This window comes from Salmo salar, chromosome ssa05 (assembly GCF_905237065.1).
Source record: "Salmo salar chromosome ssa05, Ssal_v3.1, whole genome shotgun sequence".
Taxonomy (NCBI): Eukaryota; Metazoa; Chordata; class Actinopteri; order Salmoniformes; family Salmonidae; genus Salmo; species Salmo salar.
Genome location: NC_059446.1, coordinates 4,786,863 through 4,810,382, shown reverse-complemented (window position 1 = coordinate 4,810,382; position 23,520 = coordinate 4,786,863). Strand labels below are relative to the sequence as shown.

Below are 23,520 nucleotides of genomic sequence, written 5' to 3'. Positions count from 1 at the left end.
TAATACACCACTTCCTACGCACCATACCCCACTGTTAATACACCGCTTCCTACGCACCATACCCCACTGTTAATACACCGCTTCCTACCCACTGTTAATACACCGCTTCCTACGCACCATACCCCACTGTTAATATACCGCTTCCTACGCACCATACCCCACTGTTAATACACCGCTTCCTTCGCACCATACCCCACTCTTAATACACCGCTTCCTACGCACCATACCCCACTGTTAATACACCGCTTCCTACGCACCATACCCCACTGTTAATACACCGCTTCCTACGCACCATACCCCACTGTTAATACACCGCTTCCTACGCACCATACCCACCCCTAGCATACCTCAGCAACCCATCATACCACTACCAACACACATTTTTACATTTACATTTTAGTCATTTATCAGACGCTCTCATCCAGAGCGACTTACAGTACTGAATGCATACATTTCATATATTCTTTTAAACATTTTTTTTCCCGTACTGGTCCCCCGTGGGAATCGAACCCACAACCCTGGCGTTGCAAACACCATGCTCTACCAACTGAGCCACACGGGACCCCAACACACACACCATTCAACTACCACCAACACACCATTCAACTATCAACACACCATTCAACTACCAACACACCATTCAACTACCAACAACACACCATTCAACTACCACCAACACACCATTCAACTACCACCAACACACCATTCAACTATCAACACACCATACCACTATCAACACACCATACCACTATCAACACACCATACCACTACCAACACACACCATAATCACTTCAGTGGTGTTCACTGTCGCACCCCTACCGACACTGCTTCTTCGTTAAGCTGTTTAGCAACACGATATTTGCTAATATTCTTGACGTCATTGCATCTGAGCTATGGACATATTCACTCTTGTTCGTGTGTCGGTGTAGCGTAAGAATAGGCCATAGATGGCTGGTAATACCCATAGATGTTTATTTTCTTTACTGCTTTGACTGACGTAGAATTGGTTTTCTTGAGGACGGCCCTGCCAGTCTTGTTCTGTATGGGTAACCACCGTTTTATTAATACCGTTCTTGTTATTAACAATCTGTCTGTCTGTTTTTTTTCCTCAATTTTTCTAGCTCATCCAAGCCTGTACAATGCAGCATTTGCCAGTGTCTTACCAAGCTTTCCCACCCCTGATCTCCAGTGAACATTTTATATTGCACCCCAATCCCCCGGGGCCACCACCCCACCAGCCTCCTCACCTTACTCCTCTCAGCCAGTTCCTCCCTCTCCAGAGGCAGCACCCACGCATGGTGAGTACCCCCGTCTGAGTCCCAAATGGCTCCCTACACCCTACATAGTGCTCTACTGTTGTCCAGAGCCCTATTCCCTATATAGTGCACTACTATAGACCAGAGCCCTATTCCCTATATAGGGCATTACTTTAGACCAGGGGCCTATTCTCTATATAGTGCACTACTTTTGTCCAGAGCCCTATTTCCTATATATAGGGCACTACTTTAGACCAGGGCCCTATTCTCTATATAGTGCACTACTTTTGTCCAGAGCCCTATTCCCTATATAGGGCACTACTTTAGACCAGGGCCCTATTCCCTATATAGTGCACTACTTTAGACCAGGGCCCTATTCCCTATATAGTGCACTACTTTAGACCAGGGCCCTATTCCCTACATAGTGCACTACTGTTGTCCAGAGCCCTATTCCCTATATAGTGCACTACTTTTGTCCAGGGCCCTATTCCCTACATAGTGCACTACTTTAGACCAGGACCCTATTCCCTATATAGTGGACTACTTTTGACCAGGACCCTATTCCCTATATAGTGCACTACTTTAGACCAGGACCCTATTCCCTATATAGTGCACTACTTTTGACCAGGACCCTATTCCCTATATAGTGCACTACTTTAGACCAGGGCCCTATTCCCTATATAGTGCACTACTTTTGACCAGGACCCTATTCCCTATATAGTGCACTACTTTTGACCAGGGCCCTATTCCCTATATAGTGCACTACTTTAGACCAGGGCCCTATTCCCTACATAGTGCACTACTGTTGTCCAGAGCCCTATTCCCTATATAGTGCACTACTTTTGTCCAGGGCCCTATTCCCTACATAGTGCACTACTGTTGTCCAGAGCCCTATTCCCTATATAGTGCACTACTTTAGACCAGGGCCCTATTCCCTATATAGTGCACTACTTTAGACCAGGACCCTATTCCCTATATAGTGCACTACTTTAGACCAGGACCCTATTCCCTATATAGTGCACTACTTTTGACCAGGACCCTATTCCCTATATAGTGCACTACTTTAGACCAGGACCCTATTCCCTATATAGTGCACTACTTTAGACCAGGGCCCTATTCCCTATATAGTGCACTACTTTTGACCAGGACCCTATTCCCTATATAGTGCACTACTTTTGACCAGGACCCTATTCCCTATATAGTGCACTACTTTTGACCAGGACCCTATTCCCTATATAGTGCACTACTTTTGACCAGGACCCTATTCCCTACATAGTGCACTACTGTTGTCCAGAGCCCTATTCCCTATATAGTGCACTACTTTAGACCAGGGCCCTATTCCCTATATAGTGCACTACTTTTGACCAGGGCCCTATTCCCTACATAGTGCACTACTTTTGACCAGAGCCCTATTCCCTATATAGTGCACTACTTTTGACCAGGGCCCTATTCCCTACATAGTGCACTACTGTTGTCCAGAGCCCTATTCCCTATATAGTGCACTACTTTAGACCAGGGCCCTATTCCCTATATAGTGCACTACTTTAGACCAGGGCCCTATTCCCTATATAGTGGACTACTTTTGACCAGGACCCTATTCCCTATATAGTGCACTACTTTAGACCAGAGCCCTATTCCCTATATAGTGCACTACTTTTGTCCAGGGCCCTATTCCCTACATAGTGCACTACTGTTGTCCAGAGCCCTATTCCCTATATAGTGCACTACTTTAGACCAGGGCCCTATTCCCTATATAGTGGACTACTTTTGACCAGGACCCTATTCCCTATATAGTGCACTACTTTTGACCAGGACCCTATTCCCTATATAGTGCACTACTTTAGACCAGGGCCCTATTCCCTATATAGTGCACTACTTTTGACCAGGACCCTATTCCCTATATAGTGCACTACTTTAGACCAGGACCCTATTCCCTATATAGTGCACTACTTTTGACCAGGACCCTATTCCCTATATAGTGCACTACTTTTGACCAGGACCCTATTCCCTATATAGTGCACTACTGTTGTCCAGAGCCCTATTCCCTATATAGTGCACTACTTTAGACCAGGACCCTATTCCCTATATAGTGCACTACTTTAGACCAGAGCCCTATTCCCTATATAGTGCACTACTTTAGACCAGAGCCCTATTCCCTATATAGTGCACTACTTTTGACCAGAGCCCTATTCCCTATATAGTGCACTACTGTTGTCCAGAGCCCTATTCCCTATATAGTGCACTACTTTAGACCAGAGCCCTATTCCCTATATAGTGCACTACTTTTGACCAGAGCCCTATTCCCTATATAGTGCACTACTTTAGACCAGAGCCCTATTCCCTATATAGTGCACTACTTTAGACCAGAGCCCTATTCCCTATATAGTGCACTACTTTTGACCAGGACCCTATTCCCTATATAGTGCACTACTTTAGACCAGAGCCCTATTCCCTATATAGTGCACTACTTTTGACCAGGACCCTATTCCCTATATAGTGCACTACTTTAGACCAGGACCCTATTCCCTATATAGTGCACTACTTTTGACCAGGACCCTATTCCCTATATAGTGCACTACTTTTGACCAGGGCCCTATTCCCTACATAGTGCACTACTGTTGTCCAGAGCCCTATTCCCTATATAGTGCACTACTTTAGACCAGGGCCCTATTCCCTATATAGTGCACTACTTTAGACCAGGGCCCTATTCCCTATATAGTGCACTACTGTAGACCAGAGCCCTATTCCCTATATAGTGCACTACTTTAGACCAGAGCCCTATTCCCTATATAGTGCACTACTTTTGACCAGGACCCTATTCCCTATATAGTGCACTACTTTAGACCAGGGCCCTATTCCCTATATAGTGCACTACTTTTGACCAGGACCCTATTCCCTATATAGTGCACTACTTTAGACCAGGACCCTATTCCCTATATAGTGCACTACTTTTGACCAGGACCCTATTCCCTATATAGTGCACTACTTTTGACCAGGACCCTATTCCCTATATAGTGCACTACTGTTGTCCAGAGCCCTATTCCCTATATAGTGCACTACTTTAGACCAGGACCCTATTCCCTATATAGTGCACTACTTTAGACCAGAGCCCTATTCCCTATATAGTGCACTACTTTAGACCAGAGCCCTATTCCCTATATAGTGCACTACTTTAGACCAGAGCCCTATTCCCTATATAGTGCACTACTGTTGTCCAGAGCCCTATTCCCTATATAGTGCACTACTTTAGACCAGAGCCCTATTCCCTATATAGTGCACTACTGTTGTCCAGAGCCCTATTCCCTATATAGTGCACTACTTTAGACCAGAGCCCTATTCCCTATATAGTGCACTACTTTTGACCAGGACCCTATTCCCTATATAGTGCACTACTTTAGACCAGAGCCCTATTCCCTATATAGTGCACTACTTTTGACCAGGACCCTATTCCCTATATAGTGCACTACTTTAGACCAGGACCCTATTCCCTATATAGTGCACTACTTTTGACCAGAGCCCTATTCCCTATATAGTGCACTACTTTTGTCCAGGACCCTATTCCCTACATAGTGCACTACTGTAGACCAGAGCCCTATTCCCTATATAGTGCACTACTTTTGACCAGGGCCCTATTCCCTATATAGTGCACTACTGTTGTCCAGAGCCCTATTCCCTATATAGTGCACTACTTTAGACCAGAGCCCTATTCCCTATATAGTGCACTACTTTTGACCAGAGCCCTATTCCCTATATAGTGCACTACTTTAGACCAGGACCCTATTCCCTATATAGTGCACTACTGTAGAAGCGCTTTAGATGAACAACAACAAAAAAATAGATGAAATTTAGAAAAACCAAGGTGATGGTCAGTCATTAGAAAGATCACGGCTTGAGTGGTCATCTGAGGAAGGTGGGCTAGCAGGGAGAGGAAGTCCAGGGAGCAGCCAGCCAGCACGGTCTCTTCAAGGTGTCTCGCTGTCTCTGGCTTTTCCATGGTAGGAGCTAAGTCACTGCAGTCCATGGACTCTGTAGTAGGTAGCTAGCTAGCTAGTCCTTCACTACTACCAACAAGGAAGTGAGGTAGTGGACTAACAGGAGGGGGGGGCAAACGTTTTGGCCGAAAGGTCACATCGGGATGTTTTTTTTACGATTTGTTTGTCAAAATCAATTTGTGGGTCAAAAAATTGACACTTACTTGAAAATAAATACAGTTCCTTCAGAAAGTATTCATACCACTTGACTTGTTTTCGTGTTTTGTTGTAATAGCCTGAATTCAAAATGTATTGAATTGTATTCTGACACATCTACCCACAATGCCCCATAATGACAATGTGAAAACGTGTTTTTAGACATTTTTGCAAATGTGTTGAAAATGAAATACAGAAATATTTCATTTACATAAGTATTTACACCCCTGAGACAATATGTATTAGAATCACCTTTGGTTGAGATTACAGCTGTGAGTCTCTGAAGAGCTTTGCACACCTGGATTGTACAATATTTGCACATTATTCTTTAAAATATTCTTCAATCTCTGTCAAGTTGGTTGTTGGTCAATGCTAGACCGTTATTTTCAAGTCTTTCCATAGATTTTCAAGCCGATATTAAGTCAAAACTGTAACTCGTTCACTCCGGAACATTCAATGTCGTCTTGGTAAGCAACTCCAGTGTAGATTTGGCCTTTGTGTTTTTGATTATTGTCCCGTTGAAAGGTGAATTCGTCTCCCAGTGTCTGTTGTAAAGCAGACTGGACCAGGTTTTCCTCCAGGATTTTCCCTGTGCTTAGCTCTATTCCGTATCTTTGTATCCTTTAAAAAAAAAAAAACTGTTCTCCTTGCCGTTGACAATGCCCATAACATGATGCAGCCACCAGTCTTCCTTCATTTCGCTCTATTTAGGTTAGTATTGAGGAGTAACTACAGTGTTGATCCATCCTGTTTACTCCTATCAAAGCCATTAAACTCACTAACTGTTTCCGAATCACCTTATACATTTACACTTACTCAGTGATATGGTGCTGCTAGTGATAGACAACATTTAGAGACCCAATACAGACAGTTTAAACAACGTTTCCATACGTTATATACAACTAGGTAGAGTGAGCATAGAGCTGTAAGAGAATGAGCAGATATACAAATGATGTACATGGGGTATATGGTTGATGTACAGGGGGGTATACATACGGCTGGGATGTACAGGGGGTATATGGTTGATGTACAGGGGGTATACATACGGCTGGGATGTACAGGGGGTATATGGTTGATGTACAGGGGGGTATACATACGGCTGGGATGTACAGGGGGTATATGGTTGATGTACAGGGGGGTATACATACGGCTGGGATGTACAGGGGGTATATGGTTGATGTACAGGGGGGTATACATACGGCTGGTATGTACAGGGGGTATACATACGGCTGGTATGTACAGGGGGGGTATACATACGGCTGGGATGTACGGGGGGTATACATACGGCTGGGATGTACAGGGGGGTATACATACGGCTGGGATGTACAGGGGGTATACATACGGCTGGGATGTACAGGGGGGTATACATACGGCTGGGATGTACAGGGGGGGTATACATACGGCTGTGATGTACAGGGGGTATATGGTTGATGTACAGGGGGGTATACATACGGCTGGTATGTACAGGGGGTATACATACGGCTGGGATGTACAGGGGGGTATACATACGGCTGGGATGTACAGGGGGGGTATACATACGGCTGTGATGTACAGGGGGTATATGGTTGATGTACAGGGGGGTATACATACGGCTGGGATGTACAGGGGGTATATGGTTGATGTACAGGGGGGTATACATACGGCTGGGATGTACAGGGGGTATATGGTTGATGTACAGGGGGGTATACATACAGCTGGGATGTACGGGGGGGTATATGGTTGATGTACAGGGGGGTATACATACGGCTGTGATGTACAGGGGGTATATGGTTGATGTACAGGGGGTATATGGTTGATGTACAGGGGGGTATACATACGGCTGTGATGTACAGGGGGTATATGGTTGATGTACAGGGGGTATATGGTTGATGTACAGGGGGGTATACATACGGCTGGGATGTACAGTTGGGATTTTCTCTATTTATGCATAGTTTTGATGCTGAATGTTATCTGATCTTCAACCAAAACCCTAATATTAGATAAAGGGTAGCTTAGTTTACAAATAACAAAAATGTATTTATACTTATTTAATGAACAAAGTTATACAACACCCAATTCCCTTGTGTGAAAAAGTAATTGCTCCCTTACACTCAATAACTGGTTGTGCCACGTTTAGCTGCAATGACCACAACCAAACGCTTCCCGTTGTTGTTGATCAGTCTCTCACGTCACTGTGGAGGAATTTTGGCCCACTCTGCCATGCAGAACTGCTTTAACTTAGCGACGTTTTCAAGCATGAACTGCCCGTTTCATTCAAGTCCTGTCAAAACATCTCAATTGGGATTAGGTCTGGACTTTGACTAGGCCATTCCAAAACTTCAAATTTGTTGCTTTTTAACTTTTTTTTCATGTACAGTTTTTATTGTGTGTTTTGGATCGTTGTCTTGCTACATGAGCCAGCTGCGTTTCATCTTCAGCTCACAGACGGATGGGCCTGACATTCTCCTGTAGAATTCACTGATACAGAGCAGAATTCATGGTTCCATTCTATTAAGGCAAGTCGTCCAGGTCCTGAGGCAGCAAAGCATCCCCTAAACCATCAATCACACTTCTACCACCATGTTTGACCGTTGGTAAAAGGTTCTTACTGTGGAATGCAGTGTTTTGGTTTTCGCCAGGCATAATGTGGACCCATGTCGTCCAATAAGTTATTATTTTTGACTCGTCTGTCCATGGAACATTCTTCCAAGAGTCTTGATGATCATCCAGGTGCCTTTTTGGCAAACTGGGAGTCAACTTTTTGGATGAGATTCCTGAAACCCCTGCCAGAGGTGAATTTTTGGTGGAGGTGGTGACTGGGGTGAGAGGGGTTGGAAATCCTTGCGCTGGAGTCGTGCAGTATTGACTGGGAGATTTTTTTGACATTTTTTATCAGTCATCATTGTCCTCATGGTGAAATCCCTGAGCGGTTTCCTTCCTCTCCGGCAACTGAGTTAGGATGGACTCCTGTATCTTTGTAGTGACTGAGTGTATTAATACACCATCCAAAGTGTAATTATTAACTTCACCGTGCTCAAAGGGATATTCAATGGCTGCTTTTTTTCCTTCTTTTTTTACCCATCTACCAATAGGTTTGTTCTTTGCGAGGCATTGGAAAACCTCCCAGGTTTTTGTTTTGAAATTCACTGCTCGACTGAGGGGACCTTACCGATTTAATTGTATGTGTGTGGTCATCATCATCTTTAACACTGTTATTGAACACAGTGAGTCCCATGCAACTTATGTAACTCGTTAAGACATGTTTTACTCTTGAACTTATTTAAGCTTGCCATAACAAGACTCAACACATTTCAGCTTTTTTTTTTTGTATTCTAAAAACATAATTCCACTTTTAACATTTATGGGGTATTGTGTGTAGACCAGTGATACAAAATCTCAATTTAATAATTGTTTAATTCTGGCTGTAACATATTTGGAGGAAGAAGGAAAAAAAGTGACGGTGTTTGAATAGTTTCTGAAGGCGCTGTATGTCCATTACAATTTATACATACTTTATATCAAGTTGTAGAGGTTCAAGAGTGGCCTGGAGAGTTTTTCCAACCCAAAATAGTATTTATATATATTTTTTTAGTTTTACCTCCCGGAGGTTGTAGTTTGCCTGATGTAAGGAATGGAGTTGCATTTAGGACGGAATCATGTCCATTACGAATAACAATGGAATAACGTTATACGTACGCCTCGTCATCCAGTACACTACGACTACTACACTAGTACTATATACTATACTATATACTATACTATATACTATACTACAGCGAGGGGAAAAAAGTCCCTTGTTGATGTTTCATTCCCCCAATACTGCACTGTAAAGTCCTTAGTGATGTGCTACTGACATAATCTGTGCTCCTCTGCAGCCCTGCTATACTATATACTATATACTATACTACAGTGAGGGGGGAAAAGTATTTGATCCCCTGCTGATTTTGTACGTTTGCCCACTGACAAAGAAATGATCAGTCTATAATTTTAATGGTAGGTTTATTTGAACAGTGAGAGACAGAATAACAACAACAAAAAAATCCAGAAAAATGCATGTTAAAAATGTTATAAATGATTTGCATTTTAATGAGGGAAATAAGTATTTGACCCCTCTGCAAAACATGACTTAGTACTTGGTGGCAAAACCCTTGTTGGCAATCACAGAGGTCAGATGTTTCTTGTAGTTGACCACCAGGTTTGCACACATCTCAGGAGGGATTTTGTCCCACTCCTCTTTGCAGATCTTCTACAAGTCATTAAGGTTTCGAGGCTGACGTTTGGCAACTCAAACCTTCAGCTCCCTCCACAGATTTTCTATGGGATTAAGGTCTGGAGACTGGCTAGGCCACTCCAGGACCTTAATGTGATTCTTCTTGAGCCACTCCTTTGTTGCCTTGGCCGTGTGTTTTGGGTCATTGTCATGCTGGAATACCCATCCACGACCCATTTTCAATGCCCTGGCTGAGGGAAGGAGGATCTCAACCAAGATTTGACGGTACATGGCCCCGTCCATCATCCCTTTGATGCGGTGAAGTTGTCCTGTCCCCTTAGCAGAAAAACACCCCCAAAGCATAATGTTTCCACCTCCATGTTTGACGGTGGGGATGGTGTTCTTCCCTGTGGCTCAGTTGGCAGAGCATGGTGTTTGCAACGCCAGGGCTGTGGGTTCGATTCCCACGGGGGGCCAGTACAAAAAAAAAAAATGCATGAAATGTATTCATTCACTACTGTAAGTCGCTCTGGATAAGAGCGTCTGCTAAATGACTAAAATGTAAATGTAATGTGTTCTTGGGGTCATAGGCAGCATTCCTTCTCCTCCAAACACGGCGAGTTGAGTTGATGCCAAAGAGCTCCATTTTGGTCTCATCTGACCACAACACTTTCACCCAGTTGTCCTTTGCCAATGAACATCTGAATGATTCAAACTTCAGACGGGCATGTTTATGTGCGCTGCAGGATTTCAGTCCTTCACGGCGTAGTGTTTTACCAATTGTTTTCTTGGTGACTATGGTCCCAGCTGCCTTGAGATCATTGACAAGATCCTCCCGTGTAGTTCTGGGCTGATTCCTCACCGTTCTCATGATCATTGCAACTCCACGAGGTGAGATCTGGCATGGGAGATTGACAGTTCTTTTGTGTTTCTTCCATCTGCGAATAATCGCACCAACTGTTGTCACCTTCTTACCAAGCTGCTTGGCGATGGTCTTGTAGCCCATTCCAGCCTTGTGTAGGTCTACAATCTTGTCCCTGACATCCTTGGAGAGCTCTTTGGTCTTGGCCATGGTGGAGAGTTTGGAATCTGATTGATTGGTTGCTACTGTGGACAGGTGTCTTTTATACAGGTAACAAGCTGAGATTAGGAGCACTCCCTTTAGGAGTGTGCTCCTAATCTCAGCTTGTTACCTGTATAAAAGACACCTGGGAGAGGGGGTCAAATACTTATTTCCCCTTATTAAAATGCTAATCAATTTATAACATTTTTGACATGCGTTTTTCTGGATTTTTGTTGTTGTTATTCTGTCTCTCACTGTTCAAATAAACCTACCATTAAAATTATAGACTGATCCTTTCTTTGTCAGTGGGAAAACGTACAAAATCAGCAGGGGATCAAATACCTTTTTTTCCCTCACTGTACACAGAAGTTGATCCACGTTAATAAAAAATAAAAAAGTGACGAGTCGCCTAGGATTTAGTTAGAATGTATTAACCAAATATTTATATTGCTTTCAGTGGTACTTTCTGAATGTACTTTCTGAATAGTAGTTGATCCACATTTTCATTAAAAAGGAATGAGTCGGGAGTTAGAATGTATGAAACCCATCACTGACTGTTTTAGTCTTCTCTTTCACTCCCTCCCCGTCGGTCAGCCTCTCCAGAGGGTAGAGAATGAAGTGGACCTCAGGGGGGACCAGCATCCATTAAGAACGTTCTCTTACCCTGCCTCGAGTCACCACCACCCACCAGCGATGCCTCCCTCTGTCCCCCTTCAGTACCTCCCTCAGGAGCCTCTGCACCAAGAGATGCCCTTCCCAGTGGTAAGGCTTTACCTCACACCTGTCCTTCCCAGTGGTAAGGCTTTACCTCACACCTGTCCTTCCCAGTGGTAAGGCTTTACCTCACACCTGCCCCTCCCATGGGTAAGGCTTTACCTCACACCTGCCCTTCCCAGTGGTAAGGCTTTACCTCACACCTGTCCTTCCCAGTGGTAAGGCTTTACCTCACACCTGCCCCTCCCATGGGTAAGGCTTTACCTCACACCTGCCCTTCCCAGTGGTAAGGCTTTACCTCACACCTGTCCTTCCCAGTGGTAAGGCTTTACCTCACACCTGTCCTTCCCAGTGGTAAGACTTTACCTCACACCTGTCCTTCCCAGTGGTAAGGCTTTACCTCACACCTGTCCTTCCCAGTGGTAAGGCTTTACCTCACACCTGTCCTTCCCAGTGGTAAGGCTTTACCTCACACCTGCCCCTCCCATGGGTAAGGCTTTACCTCACACCTGCCCCTCCCATGGGTAAGGCTTTACCTCACACCTGCCCTTCCCAGTGGTAAGGCTTTACCTCACAGAGCTAGCTGAATTAGTATCTGTGTGTTAGAGACCTTTTCTAATGTCCAGAAAGCACCAATTGAAACTCCCATGTTTTTTTGTTTCGTTGCTTTGCTTGGACATTTGTTTGTAGACCTTTTGGAAGTACATCATGGTGGTGACGGCAGTTCATTTCCATAGTTGCTAATTGAAACTCCATATTCTTGAGTAATGGACGTATTTTACATCTAGCCAGCTCAGCCTGACCCTTCATCTAGCCAGCTCAGCCTGACCCTTCATCTAGCCAGCTCAGCCTGACCCTTCATCTAGCCAGCTCAGCCTCTAACCCTTCATCTAGCCAGCTCAGCCTAACCCTTCATCTAGCCAGCTCAGCCTCTAACCCTTCATCTAGCCAGCTCAGCCTAACCCTTCATCTAGCCAGCTCAGCCTGACCCTTCATCTAGCCAGCTCAGCCTCTAACCCTTCATCTAGCCAGCTCAGCCTCTAACCCTTCATCTAGCCAGCTCAGCCTAACCCTTCATCTAGCCAGCTCAGCCTGACCCTTCATCTAGCCAGCTCAGCCTAACCCTTCATCTAGCCAGCTCAGCCTAACCCTTCATCTAGCCAGCTCAGCCTAACCCTTCATCTAGCCAGCTCAGCCTAACCCTTCATCTAGCCAGCTCAGCCTCTAACCCTTCATCTAGCCAGCTCAGCCTGACCCTTCATCTAGCCAGCTCAGCCTGACCCTTCATCTAGCCAGCTCAGCCTGACCCTTCATCTAGCCAGCTCAGCCTCTAACCCTTCATCTAGCCAGCTCAGCCTAACCCTTCATCTAGCCAGCTCAGCCTGACCCTTCATCTAGCCAGCTCAGCCTAACCCTTCATCTAGCCAGCTCAGCCTAACCCTTCATCTAGCCAGCTCAGCCTCTAACCCTTCATCTAGCCAGCTCAGCCTGACCCTTCATCTAGCCAGCTCAGCCTGACCCTTCATCTAGCCAGCTCAGCCTGACCCTTCATCTAGCCAGCTCAGCCTCTAACCCTTCATCTAGCCAGCTCAGCCTCTAACCCTTCATCTAGCCAGCTCAGCCTGACCCTTCATCTAGCCAGCTCAGCCTGACCCTTCATCTAGCCAGCTCAGCCTCTAACCCTTCATCTAGCCAGCTCAGCCTCTAACCCTTCATCTAGCCAGCTCAGCCTGACCCTTCATCTAGCCAGCTCAGCCTCTAACCCTTCATCTAGCCAGCTCAGCCTGACCCTTCATCTAGCCAGCTCAGCCTGACCCTTCATCTAGCCAGCTCAGCCTCTAACCCTTCATCTAGCCAGCTCAGCCTGACCCTTCATCTAGCCAGCTCAGCCTCTAACCCTTCATCTAGCCAGCTCAGCCTGACCCTTCATCTAGCCAGCTCAGCCTAACCCTTCATCTAGCCAGCTCAGCCTAACCCTTCATCTAGCCAGCTCAGCCTGACCCTTCATCTAGCCAGCTCAGCCTGACCCTTCATCTAGCCAGCTCAGCCTCTAACCCTTCATCTAGCCAGCTCAGCCTCTAACCCTTCATCTAGCCAGCTCAGCCTAACCCTTCATCTAGCCAGCTCAGCCTGACCCTTCATCTAGCCAGCTCAGCCTCTAACCCTTCATCTAGCCAGCTCAGCCTCTAACCCTTCATCTAGCCAGCTCAGCCTGACCCTTCATCTAGCCAGCTCAGCCTGACCCTTCATCTAGCCAGCTCAGCCTGACCCTTCATCTAGCCAGCTCAGCCTAACCCTTCATCTAGCCAGCTCAGCCTAACCCTTCATCTAGCCAGCTCAGCCCAACCCTTCATCTAGCCAGCTCAGCCCGACCCTTCATCTAGCCAGCTCAGCCCGACCCTTCATCTAGCCAGCTCAGCCTGACCCTTCATCTAGCCAGCTCAGCCTGACCCTTCATCTAGCCAGCTCAGCCCGACCCTTCATCTAGCCAGCTCAGCCCGACCCTTCATCTAGCCAGCTCAGCCTGACCCTTCATCTAGCCAGCTCAGCCTGACCCTTCATCTAGCCAGCTCAGCCTGACCCTTCATCTAGCCAGCTCAGCCTGACCCTTCATCTAGCCAGCTCAGCCCTGACCCTTCATCTAGCCAGCTCAGCCCGACCCTTCATCTAGCCAGCTCAGCCCGACCCTTCATCTAGCCAGCTCAGCCTGACCCTTCATCTAGCCAGCTCAGCCTCTGACCCTTCCTAGTGGTCAGAGACTTCAGATTGTAGAACTAACTAAATCTACAGAGCTGGCGTAATTACCATTTTAAATAACCAGTCACTTCCACAGGATAGTTCACCCACCACCACCACGTTAACGACTCAATGTCTCTGTCTGTCTCCTGTTCAGCCATACCCCCACATGCTGCCGCGACGCGTCAGTGACCACAGGTACCGGTTACAGCTGCCCCCGCCGCCCCCACCGCCGCCGCCACCCTACTACCCAGGCTTCCTGCCGTACTTCCTGTGAGTATGAAATGCATAAAGAACGTAATGATACACATACGCTTTTCAATGACTCAAAAGTCATTCAGGACTTTTTAACAATTGTACCAACCCATTTAACGTAAGGCGTATACTGTACACTCAGATAACATTTGCACATCGGTGGAATATTTATACATTTCCCTTTTTTCCCCACATCCCAAATGTCATGTGCCCATTTGGTCTGGGTGATTTATGTGATTGTTCTGTCTCTGTGCAGGTCGATGCTTCCTGTGCCTCCTACCGCAGTGGGACCAGCCATCAGTCTGGACCTGGATGTAGATGATGTGGAGATGGAGAACTATGAGGTGAGAGGACCAGGTCGTCAATACACTTAGAAAAAACACTGTGTGTTTCTGTGTTTGTATCTACGTGTGTTTTGTATCAGGGCCAGTTGTTTTGTTGACTGGTATTTCCAGCATTATCCACTTGATTTGCTGCAGGTAGAAAATCCTAGGGAATGATCTTTAGCTGGAACACAATCCAATCAAACCATACCTGGTTGTGTATGAGTGTTTGGTGGTGGTGGAGGAGGAGGGGATGGCGTTAGCCAGGAGAGGCATAGCTCTACGAATCTTAACGTTAAAAAGCCTGTCGTTTGGCAGGAAATGCTATTTGTAGTTCCGTGATTCTATACCTCACTTCGTTCAATCTGATCGTCTCCAACCGAAGTTGTAGTTTAAAAATGGGTCAAATAGGGGCAGTTTAGGGGGGGACCCCCCCCCACCACCACCAAACACTCACACCCAGACATTATATAATTGATTACAAACAACTTGTGTCAATGAAAGACCATTTCCTAGGACCATTTCATACCGGCCAATAGAAATAGACCAAAACAACTGTCCCTAAATATGTATGTCTCTAACGCACAGGCATTACTGAACCTGGCTGAAAGGCTGGGAGAGGCCAAACCACGAGGAATCACTAAGGCAGACATTGAACAGCTTCCATCCTACAGGTTCAACCTCGACAACCATCAATCTGAACAAACGCTGTAAGATAAGCTTCTATTGCCTTTTCTCTTATTCCACTCACCCATCTATCTATCTGGCTGGCTGGTCAAATAGGGCTGGGCGGTATACCGTATTTTACTATGTACCGGTATTGATGCACGGACCGGTTTGGGTTTTTACTTTACCTTCTACAACGGTATTTATTTGGTTTGTTAAATGTGACACTCAACTCCGGTGTTTTTTTATATTTTACTCGGTTCTCTACTTGAGTTGTCTTTCTCCCTCTCCTCCTGATGCATGCCCCCTCTCACATCACGCCCTGCCCCCTCTCGCACCACGCCCTGCCCCCTCTCGCACCACGCCCTGCCCCCTCTCGCACCACGCCCTGCCCCCTCTCGCACCACGCCCTGCCCCCTCTAGCACCACGCCCTGCCCCCTCTCGCACCACGCCCTGCCCCCTCTCGCACCACGCCCTGCCCCTCTAGCACCACGCCCTGCCCCCTCTCGCACCAAGCCCCCCTCTCACACCACGCCCTGCCCCCTCTCACACCAAGCCCTGCCCCCTCTCACTCCATGCCCTGCCCCCTCTCACACCAAGCCCTGCCCCCTCTCACACCATGCCCTGCCCCCTCTCACACCATGCCCTGCCCCCTCTCACACCATGCCCTGCCCCCTCTCACACCAAGCCCTGCCCCCTCTCACTCCACGCCCTGCCCTCTCTCACACCACGCCCTGCCCTCTCTCACACCAAGCCCTGCCCCCTCTCACACCAAGCCCTGGCCCCTCTCACACCATGCCCTGCCTCCTCTCACACCACGCCCTGCCTCCTCTCACACCACGCCCTGCCTCCTCTCACACCACGCCCTGCCCCCTCTCACACCACGCCCTGCCCCCTCTCACACCACGCCCTGCCCCCTCTCACACCACGCCCTGCCCCCTCTCACACCACGCCCTGGCCCCCTCTCACACCAAGCCCTGGCCCCTCTCACACCAAGCCCTGGCCCCTCTCACTCCACGCCCTGCCCTCTCTCACACCACGCCCTGCCCCCTCTCACACCACGCCCTGGCCCCTCTCACACCACGCCCTGCCTCCTCTCACACCACGCCCTGCCTCCTCTCACACCACGCCCTGCCTCCTCTCACACCACGCCCTGCCTCCTCTCACACCACGCCCTGCCCCCTCTCACACCACGCCCTGCCCCCTCTCACACCACGCCCTGGCCCCTCTCACACCACGCCCTGGCCCCTCTCACACCAAGCCCTGGCCCCTCTCACACCAAGCCCTGGCCCCTCTCACACCAAGCCCTGGCCCCTCTCACACCAAGCCCTGCCCCCTCTCACACCACGCCCTGCCCCCTCTCACACCACGCCCTGCCCCCTCTCACACCACGCCCTGGCCCCTCTCACACCAAGCCCTGGCCCCCTCTCACACCAAGCCCTGGCCCCTCTCACACCAAGCCCTGGCCCCTCTCACACCAAGCCCTGCCCCCTCTCACACCAAGCCCTGCCCCCTCTCACTCAAGGAGTAAGCAGTTGCTCGACCATGGAGTCATGAGCACTTTCTTGCCGTTCACTCTGCAGTCTGCATGGTCAGATAGATTCAAATGTATTTATATAGCCCTTCTTACATCAGCTGATATCTCAAAGTGCTGTACAGAAACCCAGCCTAAAACCCCAAACAGCAAGCAATGCATGTGGCTAGGAAAAACTCCCTAGAAAGGCCAAAACCTAGGAAGAAACCTAGAGAGGAACCAGGCTATGAGGGGTGGCCAGTCATCTTCTGGCTGTGCCGGGTGGAGATTATAACAGAACATGGCCAAGATGTTCAAATGTTCATAGATGACCAGCAGGGTCAAATAATAATAATCACAGTGGTTGTCGAGGGTGCAGCAGGTCAGCACCTCAGGAGTAAATGTCAGTTGGCTTTTCATAGCCGATCTTTGAGAGTATCTCTACAGCTCCTGCTGTCTCTAGAGAGTTGAAATCAGCAGGTCTGGGACAGGTAGCACGTCTGGTGAACAGGTCAGGGTTCCAGCAGGTCTGGGACAACAGGTCTGGGACAGGTAGCACGTCCGGTGACCAGGTCAGGGTTCCATAGCTGCAGGCAGAACAGTTGGAACTGGAGCAGCAGCACGGCCAGGTGAACTGGGGACAGCAAGGAGTCATCAAGCCAGGTAGTCCTGAGGCATGGTCCTAGGGCTCAGGTCCTCCGAGATGTTGGTGGCATGCTGCTTTCCACAAGCGTTCTATAATGACACTATTAGTTTGTATCTTACTGTCTGCTAACTACTGTTTGCTAGTTTGTCTTTTCGTAGCAAGTTGGCGTTGTTGAGAAATTGTACACTGAACAAAAATATAAACGCAACATGAGCTGAAACAAAAGGTCCCAGAAATGTTCCACACAGAAAAAAAATGTTTTTCTCTCAAATTGTAAACAAATTTGTTTACATCCCTGTTACTGAGTATTTGTCACACAACACGATGCCAAAGATGGCTCAAGTTTTGAGGGAGCGTGCAAATCAAATTTCATTAGTCACATGCGCCGAATACAACGGGTGTAGTAGACCTCACAGTGAAATGCTGAATACAACAGGTGTAGTAGACCTTACAGTGAAATGCTGAATACAACAGGTGTAGTAGACCTCACAGTGAAATGCTGAATACAACAGGTGTAGTAGACCTCACAGTGAAATGCTGAATACAACAGGTGTAGTAGACCTTACAGTGAAATGCTGAATACAACAGGTGTAGTAGACCTCACAGTGAAATGCTGAATACAACAGGTGTAGTAGACCTCACAGTGAAATGCTGAATACAGCAGGTGTAGTAGACCTCACAGTGAAATGCTGAATACAACAGGTGTAGTAGACCTCACAGTGAAATGCTGAATACAACAGGTGTAGGTAGACCTCACAGTGAAATGCTGAATACAACAGGTGTAGTAGACCTCACAGTGAAATGCTGAATACAACAGGTGTAGTAGACCTCACAGTGAAATGCTGAATACAACAGGTGTAGTAGACCTCACAGTGAAATGCTGAATACAACAGGTGTAGACCTCACAGTGAAATGCTGAATACAACAGGTGTAGTAGACCTTACAGTGAAATGCTGAATACAACAGGTGTAGTAGACCTCACAGTGAAATGCTGAATACAACAGGTGTAGTAGACCTTACAGTGAAATGCTGAATACAACAGGTGTAGTAGACCTCACAGTGAAATGCTGAATACAACAGGTGTAGTAGACCTCACAGTGAAATGCTGAATACAACAGGTGTAGTAGACCTCACAGTGAAATGCTGAATACAACAGGTGTAGTAGACCTCACAGTGAAATGCTGAATACAACAGGTGTAGTAGACCTCACAGTGAAATGCTGAATACAACAGGTGTAGTAGACCTCACAGTGAAATGCTGAATACAACAGGTGTAGTAGACTTCACAGTGAAATGCTGAATACAACAGGTGTAGTAGACCTTACAGTGAAATGCTGAATACAACAGGTCTAGTAGACCTTACAGTGAAATGCTGAATACAACAGGTGTAGTAGACCTCACAGTGAAATGCTGAATACAACAGGTGTAGTAGACCTCACAGTGAAATGCTGAATACAACAGGTGTAGTAGACCTCACAGTGAAATGCTGAATACAACAGGTGTAGTAGACCTCACAGTGAAATGCTGAATACAACAGGTGTAGTAGACCTCACAGTGAAATGCTGAATACAACAGGTGTAGTAGACCTCACAGTGAAATGCTGAATACAACAGGTGTAGTAGACCTCACAGTGAAATGCTGAATACAACAGGTGTAGTAGACCTCACAGTGAAATGCTGAATACAACAGGTGTAGTAGACCTCACAGTGAAATGCTGAATACAACAGGTGTAGTAGACCTCACAGTGAAATGCTGAATACAACAGGTGTAGTAGACCTCACAGTGAAATGCTGAATACAACAGGTGTAGTAGACCTCACAGTGAAATGCTGAATACAACAGGTGTAGTAGACCTCACCGTGAAATGCTGAATACAACAGGTCTAGTAGACCTCACAGTGAAATGCTGAATACAACAGGTGTAGTAGACCTCACAGTGAAATGCTGAATACAACAGGTGTAGTAGACCTTCCAGTGAAATGCTGAATACAACAGGTGTAGACCTCACAGTGAAATGCTGAATACAACAGGTGTAGTAGCCTCACAGTGAAATGCTGAATACAACAGGTGTAGAGACCTCACAGTGAAATGCTGAATACAACAGGTGTAGTAGACCTCACAGTGAAATGCTGAATACAACAGGTGTAGTAGACCTCACAGTGAAATGCTGAATACAACAGGTGTAGTAGACCTCACAGTGAAATGCTGAATACAACAGGTGTAGTAGACCTCACAGTGAAATGCTGAATACAACAGGTGTAGTAGACCTCACAGTGAAATGCTGAATACAACAGGTGTAGTAGACCTCACAGTGAAATGCTGAATACAACAGGTGTAGTAGACCTCACAGTGAAATGCTGAATACAACAGGTGTAGTAGACCTCACAGTGAAATGCTGAATACAACAGGTGTAGTAGACCTCACAGTGAAATGCTTACTTACAAACCCCTAACCAACAGTGCGGTTTCAAAAAATACGTAAAAGAATAAGAGATAAAAGTAACAAGTAATTAAAGAGCAGCAGTAAAAAATAACTATATACAGGGGGGTGTTGGTACAGAGTCAATGTGCGGGGGCACCGGTTTGTTGAGGTATTATGTACATATAGGTAGAGTTATTAAAATGACTATGCATAGATGACATAATTGGCATGCTGACTGCAGTAATGTCCACCAGAGCTGTTGCCAAAGAATTGAATGTTAATTTCTCTACCATAAGCCGCCTCAACATCGTTTTAGAGAACCACACCACACCAGCCCAGGACCTCCACATCCTGCTTCTTCACCTGCGGGATCGTCCTGAGACTGGACACCTGATGAAACTGAGGAGTATTTCTGTCTTTAATAAAGCCATTTTGTGGGAAAACCTCATTCTGATTGGCTGGGCCTAGCCCTCATGTGAAATCTATAGATTAGGGCCTAATGAATTTATTTTAATTGACTGATTTCCTTATATGAACATTAACTCAATAAAATCATTGAAATTGTTGCGTTTATATTTTTGTTCAGGAAACTTACTCGTTAGCCTAGCTTCCTTTCATGGACAATGATGCGCCAGGCCAGCTAGTTAACGTTAGCATGCTACATCTAGCTACATGTGGAACTTCCATCCTGGGTGGCGCCAGCGATCTTACATGCTGACCAGAGGTTGAAAAGCATTAAACATTTATGGCAATTTAGCTAGCTTGCTGTTGCTAGCTAATTTGTCCTGGAATATAAACATTAGGTTGTTATTTTACCTGAAATGCACAAGGTCCTCTACTCCGACAATTAATCCACAGATAAAACGGTCAACCAAATGTGTTTTTCTTCATCTCTCCTCCTTCCTTCAGGCTTATTTTTCTACTTTGGAATCTATATAGCTGTTGGCAACCATCTTTACGGTGCATTACTACAACCGACTGTAGTGTGGACCTCAGTTCATATTTCAATCACCCGCGTGGGTATATGCTCCTAAAAACCAATGAGGAGATTTGAGAGGCAGTACTTGTTGAGCGTCACCAATAGAACCAAGTTCTATTTTAGCACCCAGCTACGCAGAAATGCGCGCAATGATTGAATAACATGTATGTGTACATTTTATTTTTGCAACACACGCGATGCGAGAGGTGTGGTCAGCATGTAAGGCACTGCATCGCAGTACAGGCGTCACTACAGCCCCGGGTTCAATCCCAGGCTGTAGCACAGCCGGCCGTGACCGGGAGACACATTTGGCCCGGCGTCGTCCGGGTTAGAGGAGGGTTTGGCCGGGCGGGATTTTCCTTGTCCCATCGCGCTCTAGCTACTCCTTGCGGCAGGCCGGTGCCTACAAGCTGACTTTGGTCGCCAGTTGGACGGTGTTTCATCCGACACATTGGTGCGGCTGGCTTCCAGGTTAAGCGAGCAGTGTGTCAAGAAGCAATGCAGCTCTTGGCAGGGTCGTGTTTTGGTGGAAGCATGGCTCTTGACCTTCGTCTCTCCCGAGTCTGTAGGGGAGTTGCAGCAATGGGACAAGACTGTAACTACCAATTTGGATATCACGAAATTGTGGAGTAAAAGGGGTAAAAATACAAAAAAAACTTCCATCCTCTCAGGCCAGGGGCACAATTGTATGAATTTATGGTTGGATCTGAATCGCTGTTGGCCAGTACAGAGAAATACAGAGAAGTAAGTTAAGTGAAAAATCCATATTTCCATCTATGGCAAATTTAGGGAAGGGATGATTTTTAACTAGCTAGCTAGCCACCAGAGGGAGGACACAAGGAGATGCAACAATTCAAGTTTTTTTTCTGTCTGTAATGACATTTGGCTTGTGATGTGATTTGTCTGTAGCCAAATCCAAACTGGCTTCCCTTGACACCGTTGAATTTTTTTTTTGGTGCACCAGGACCATTCACAGCTGAGCTCACTCAGTTTAGCTCAACGCTGATTGGCTATTATTTAAAAAACTCTACGATTACTACAAGGGAGGCCAAATGCTTGCTGGCTTCTCTTGCATTCAATGCTACGGGCGGGCAAACAATGTCATACTCTTTCTGACCCGACAGCATCAGATAGATACGCTACACATACTGGGACAGTGGGGGACACTGTTTCGTTCGCTCGGATGCTTTCTCTGGGCAGATCGTTTCAGCCTCTTGCGAACTGAAGGATATTTATGAAACACAAAGAGACTAAAGAATGAATGGCGCCGACGGATAGGGCTGCCATGCTTCTAGCTCTTAGGAAACTTTGCAGTGTTTAATTTTTTTTAATGTGTTATTTGTTACATTATTAGTCGCGGAAATGTGTGTTTATTACATACAGCCGGGAAGAACTTTTAGATATCAGAGCGGCGGTAAATCACCAGCATTACGACCATGAATATGACTTTCCCAAATCGGATCCTTTGTTTGTACCCCCCCCTTCCCCCAGGGCATTTGAACTGATTCCAGAGGCTGTTCTAAAACACCGCTGACGGAAAATAGGTGTGCACACAAAGGAATCAGACTTCTAGTCTGATTCAGAAGGTGTGCACACCACCCACCGCTTCAGAGTTTATTACTCCCTAATGTTCAGTTTCTGGATAATAAAGTTGACGAGCTCAGGGCGAGGATTTCCTTCCAGAGAGAGATCAGGGCAATTGTAACATACTCTGTTTCACGGAAACATGGCTCTCTCTGGATATTCTGTCTGAGTCCGTACAGCCAGTTGGGTTCTCAGTTCATCGTGCAGACAAGAATAAATATCTCTCTCCGGGAAGAAGAGCAGGGGTGTATGTTTCATGATTAACTACCCCTGGTGTGATTGTGATAACATACAGGAACTCAAGTCCTTTTGTTCACCCGACCTAGAATACCTGCTGACCGTATTACCTCCCAAGAGAATTCTCTTCGGTTATAGTCACAGCCGTGTATATTACCCCTCATGCCGATACCACGACGGCCCTCAAAGAACTTCACTGGACTTTATGCAAACTGGAAACCACTAATCCTGAGGGCGCATTTTATTGTAGCTGGGGATTTTAACAAAGCAAATTTGAGGAAAACGTTACCGAAGTTCTATCAACACATTGACTGTAGTACTCGCGCTGCTAAAACACTCGACCACTGCTACTTCAACTTCCGGGATGCCTACCAGGCCCTCCCTCCGCCCTCCCTTTGGCAAATATAATCACGACCCAATTTTACTCCTCACTTCCTATAGGCAGAAACTCAAACAGGAAATGCCCGCGCTAAGGACTATTCAACGCTGGTCTGACCAATCTGAATCCAAGCTTCAAGATTGTTTTGATCGCGCAGACTGGGATATGTTCCGGGTAGCGTCCGAGAACAATATCGACGTGTATATACTGATACGGTGACTGAGTTCATCAGGAAGTGTATAGGAGATGTTGTTCCCACTGTGACTATTAAAACCTACCCTAACCAGAAACCATTGATAGATGGCAGCATTCACGCAAAACTGAAAGCACGAACCATCGCATTTAACCATGGCAAGGTGACTGGGAATATAGCA

At 46.5% G+C, this 23,520-nt stretch overlaps 1 protein-coding gene across 3 annotated transcripts in view; it reads left to right on the top strand.

The window, feature by feature from the left end:
- LOC106604111 (RING finger protein 44) overlaps window positions 1-23,520 on the top strand; it is a 56,688-nt gene that overhangs the window by 12,990 nt on the left and 20,178 nt on the right. For all 3 annotated transcript variants that reach the window (XM_014198512.2, XM_045717820.1, XM_014198511.2), the window contains exons 5-9: window positions 1,122-1,298; window positions 11,290-11,457; window positions 14,303-14,418; window positions 14,657-14,744; window positions 15,312-15,433. In XM_014198512.2, coding sequence (XP_014053987.1) covers window positions 1,122-1,298; window positions 11,290-11,457; window positions 14,303-14,418; window positions 14,657-14,744; window positions 15,312-15,433 — 671 coding nt within the window. The remainder of the gene's footprint in view (window positions 1-1,121; window positions 1,299-11,289; window positions 11,458-14,302; window positions 14,419-14,656; window positions 14,745-15,311; window positions 15,434-23,520) is intronic.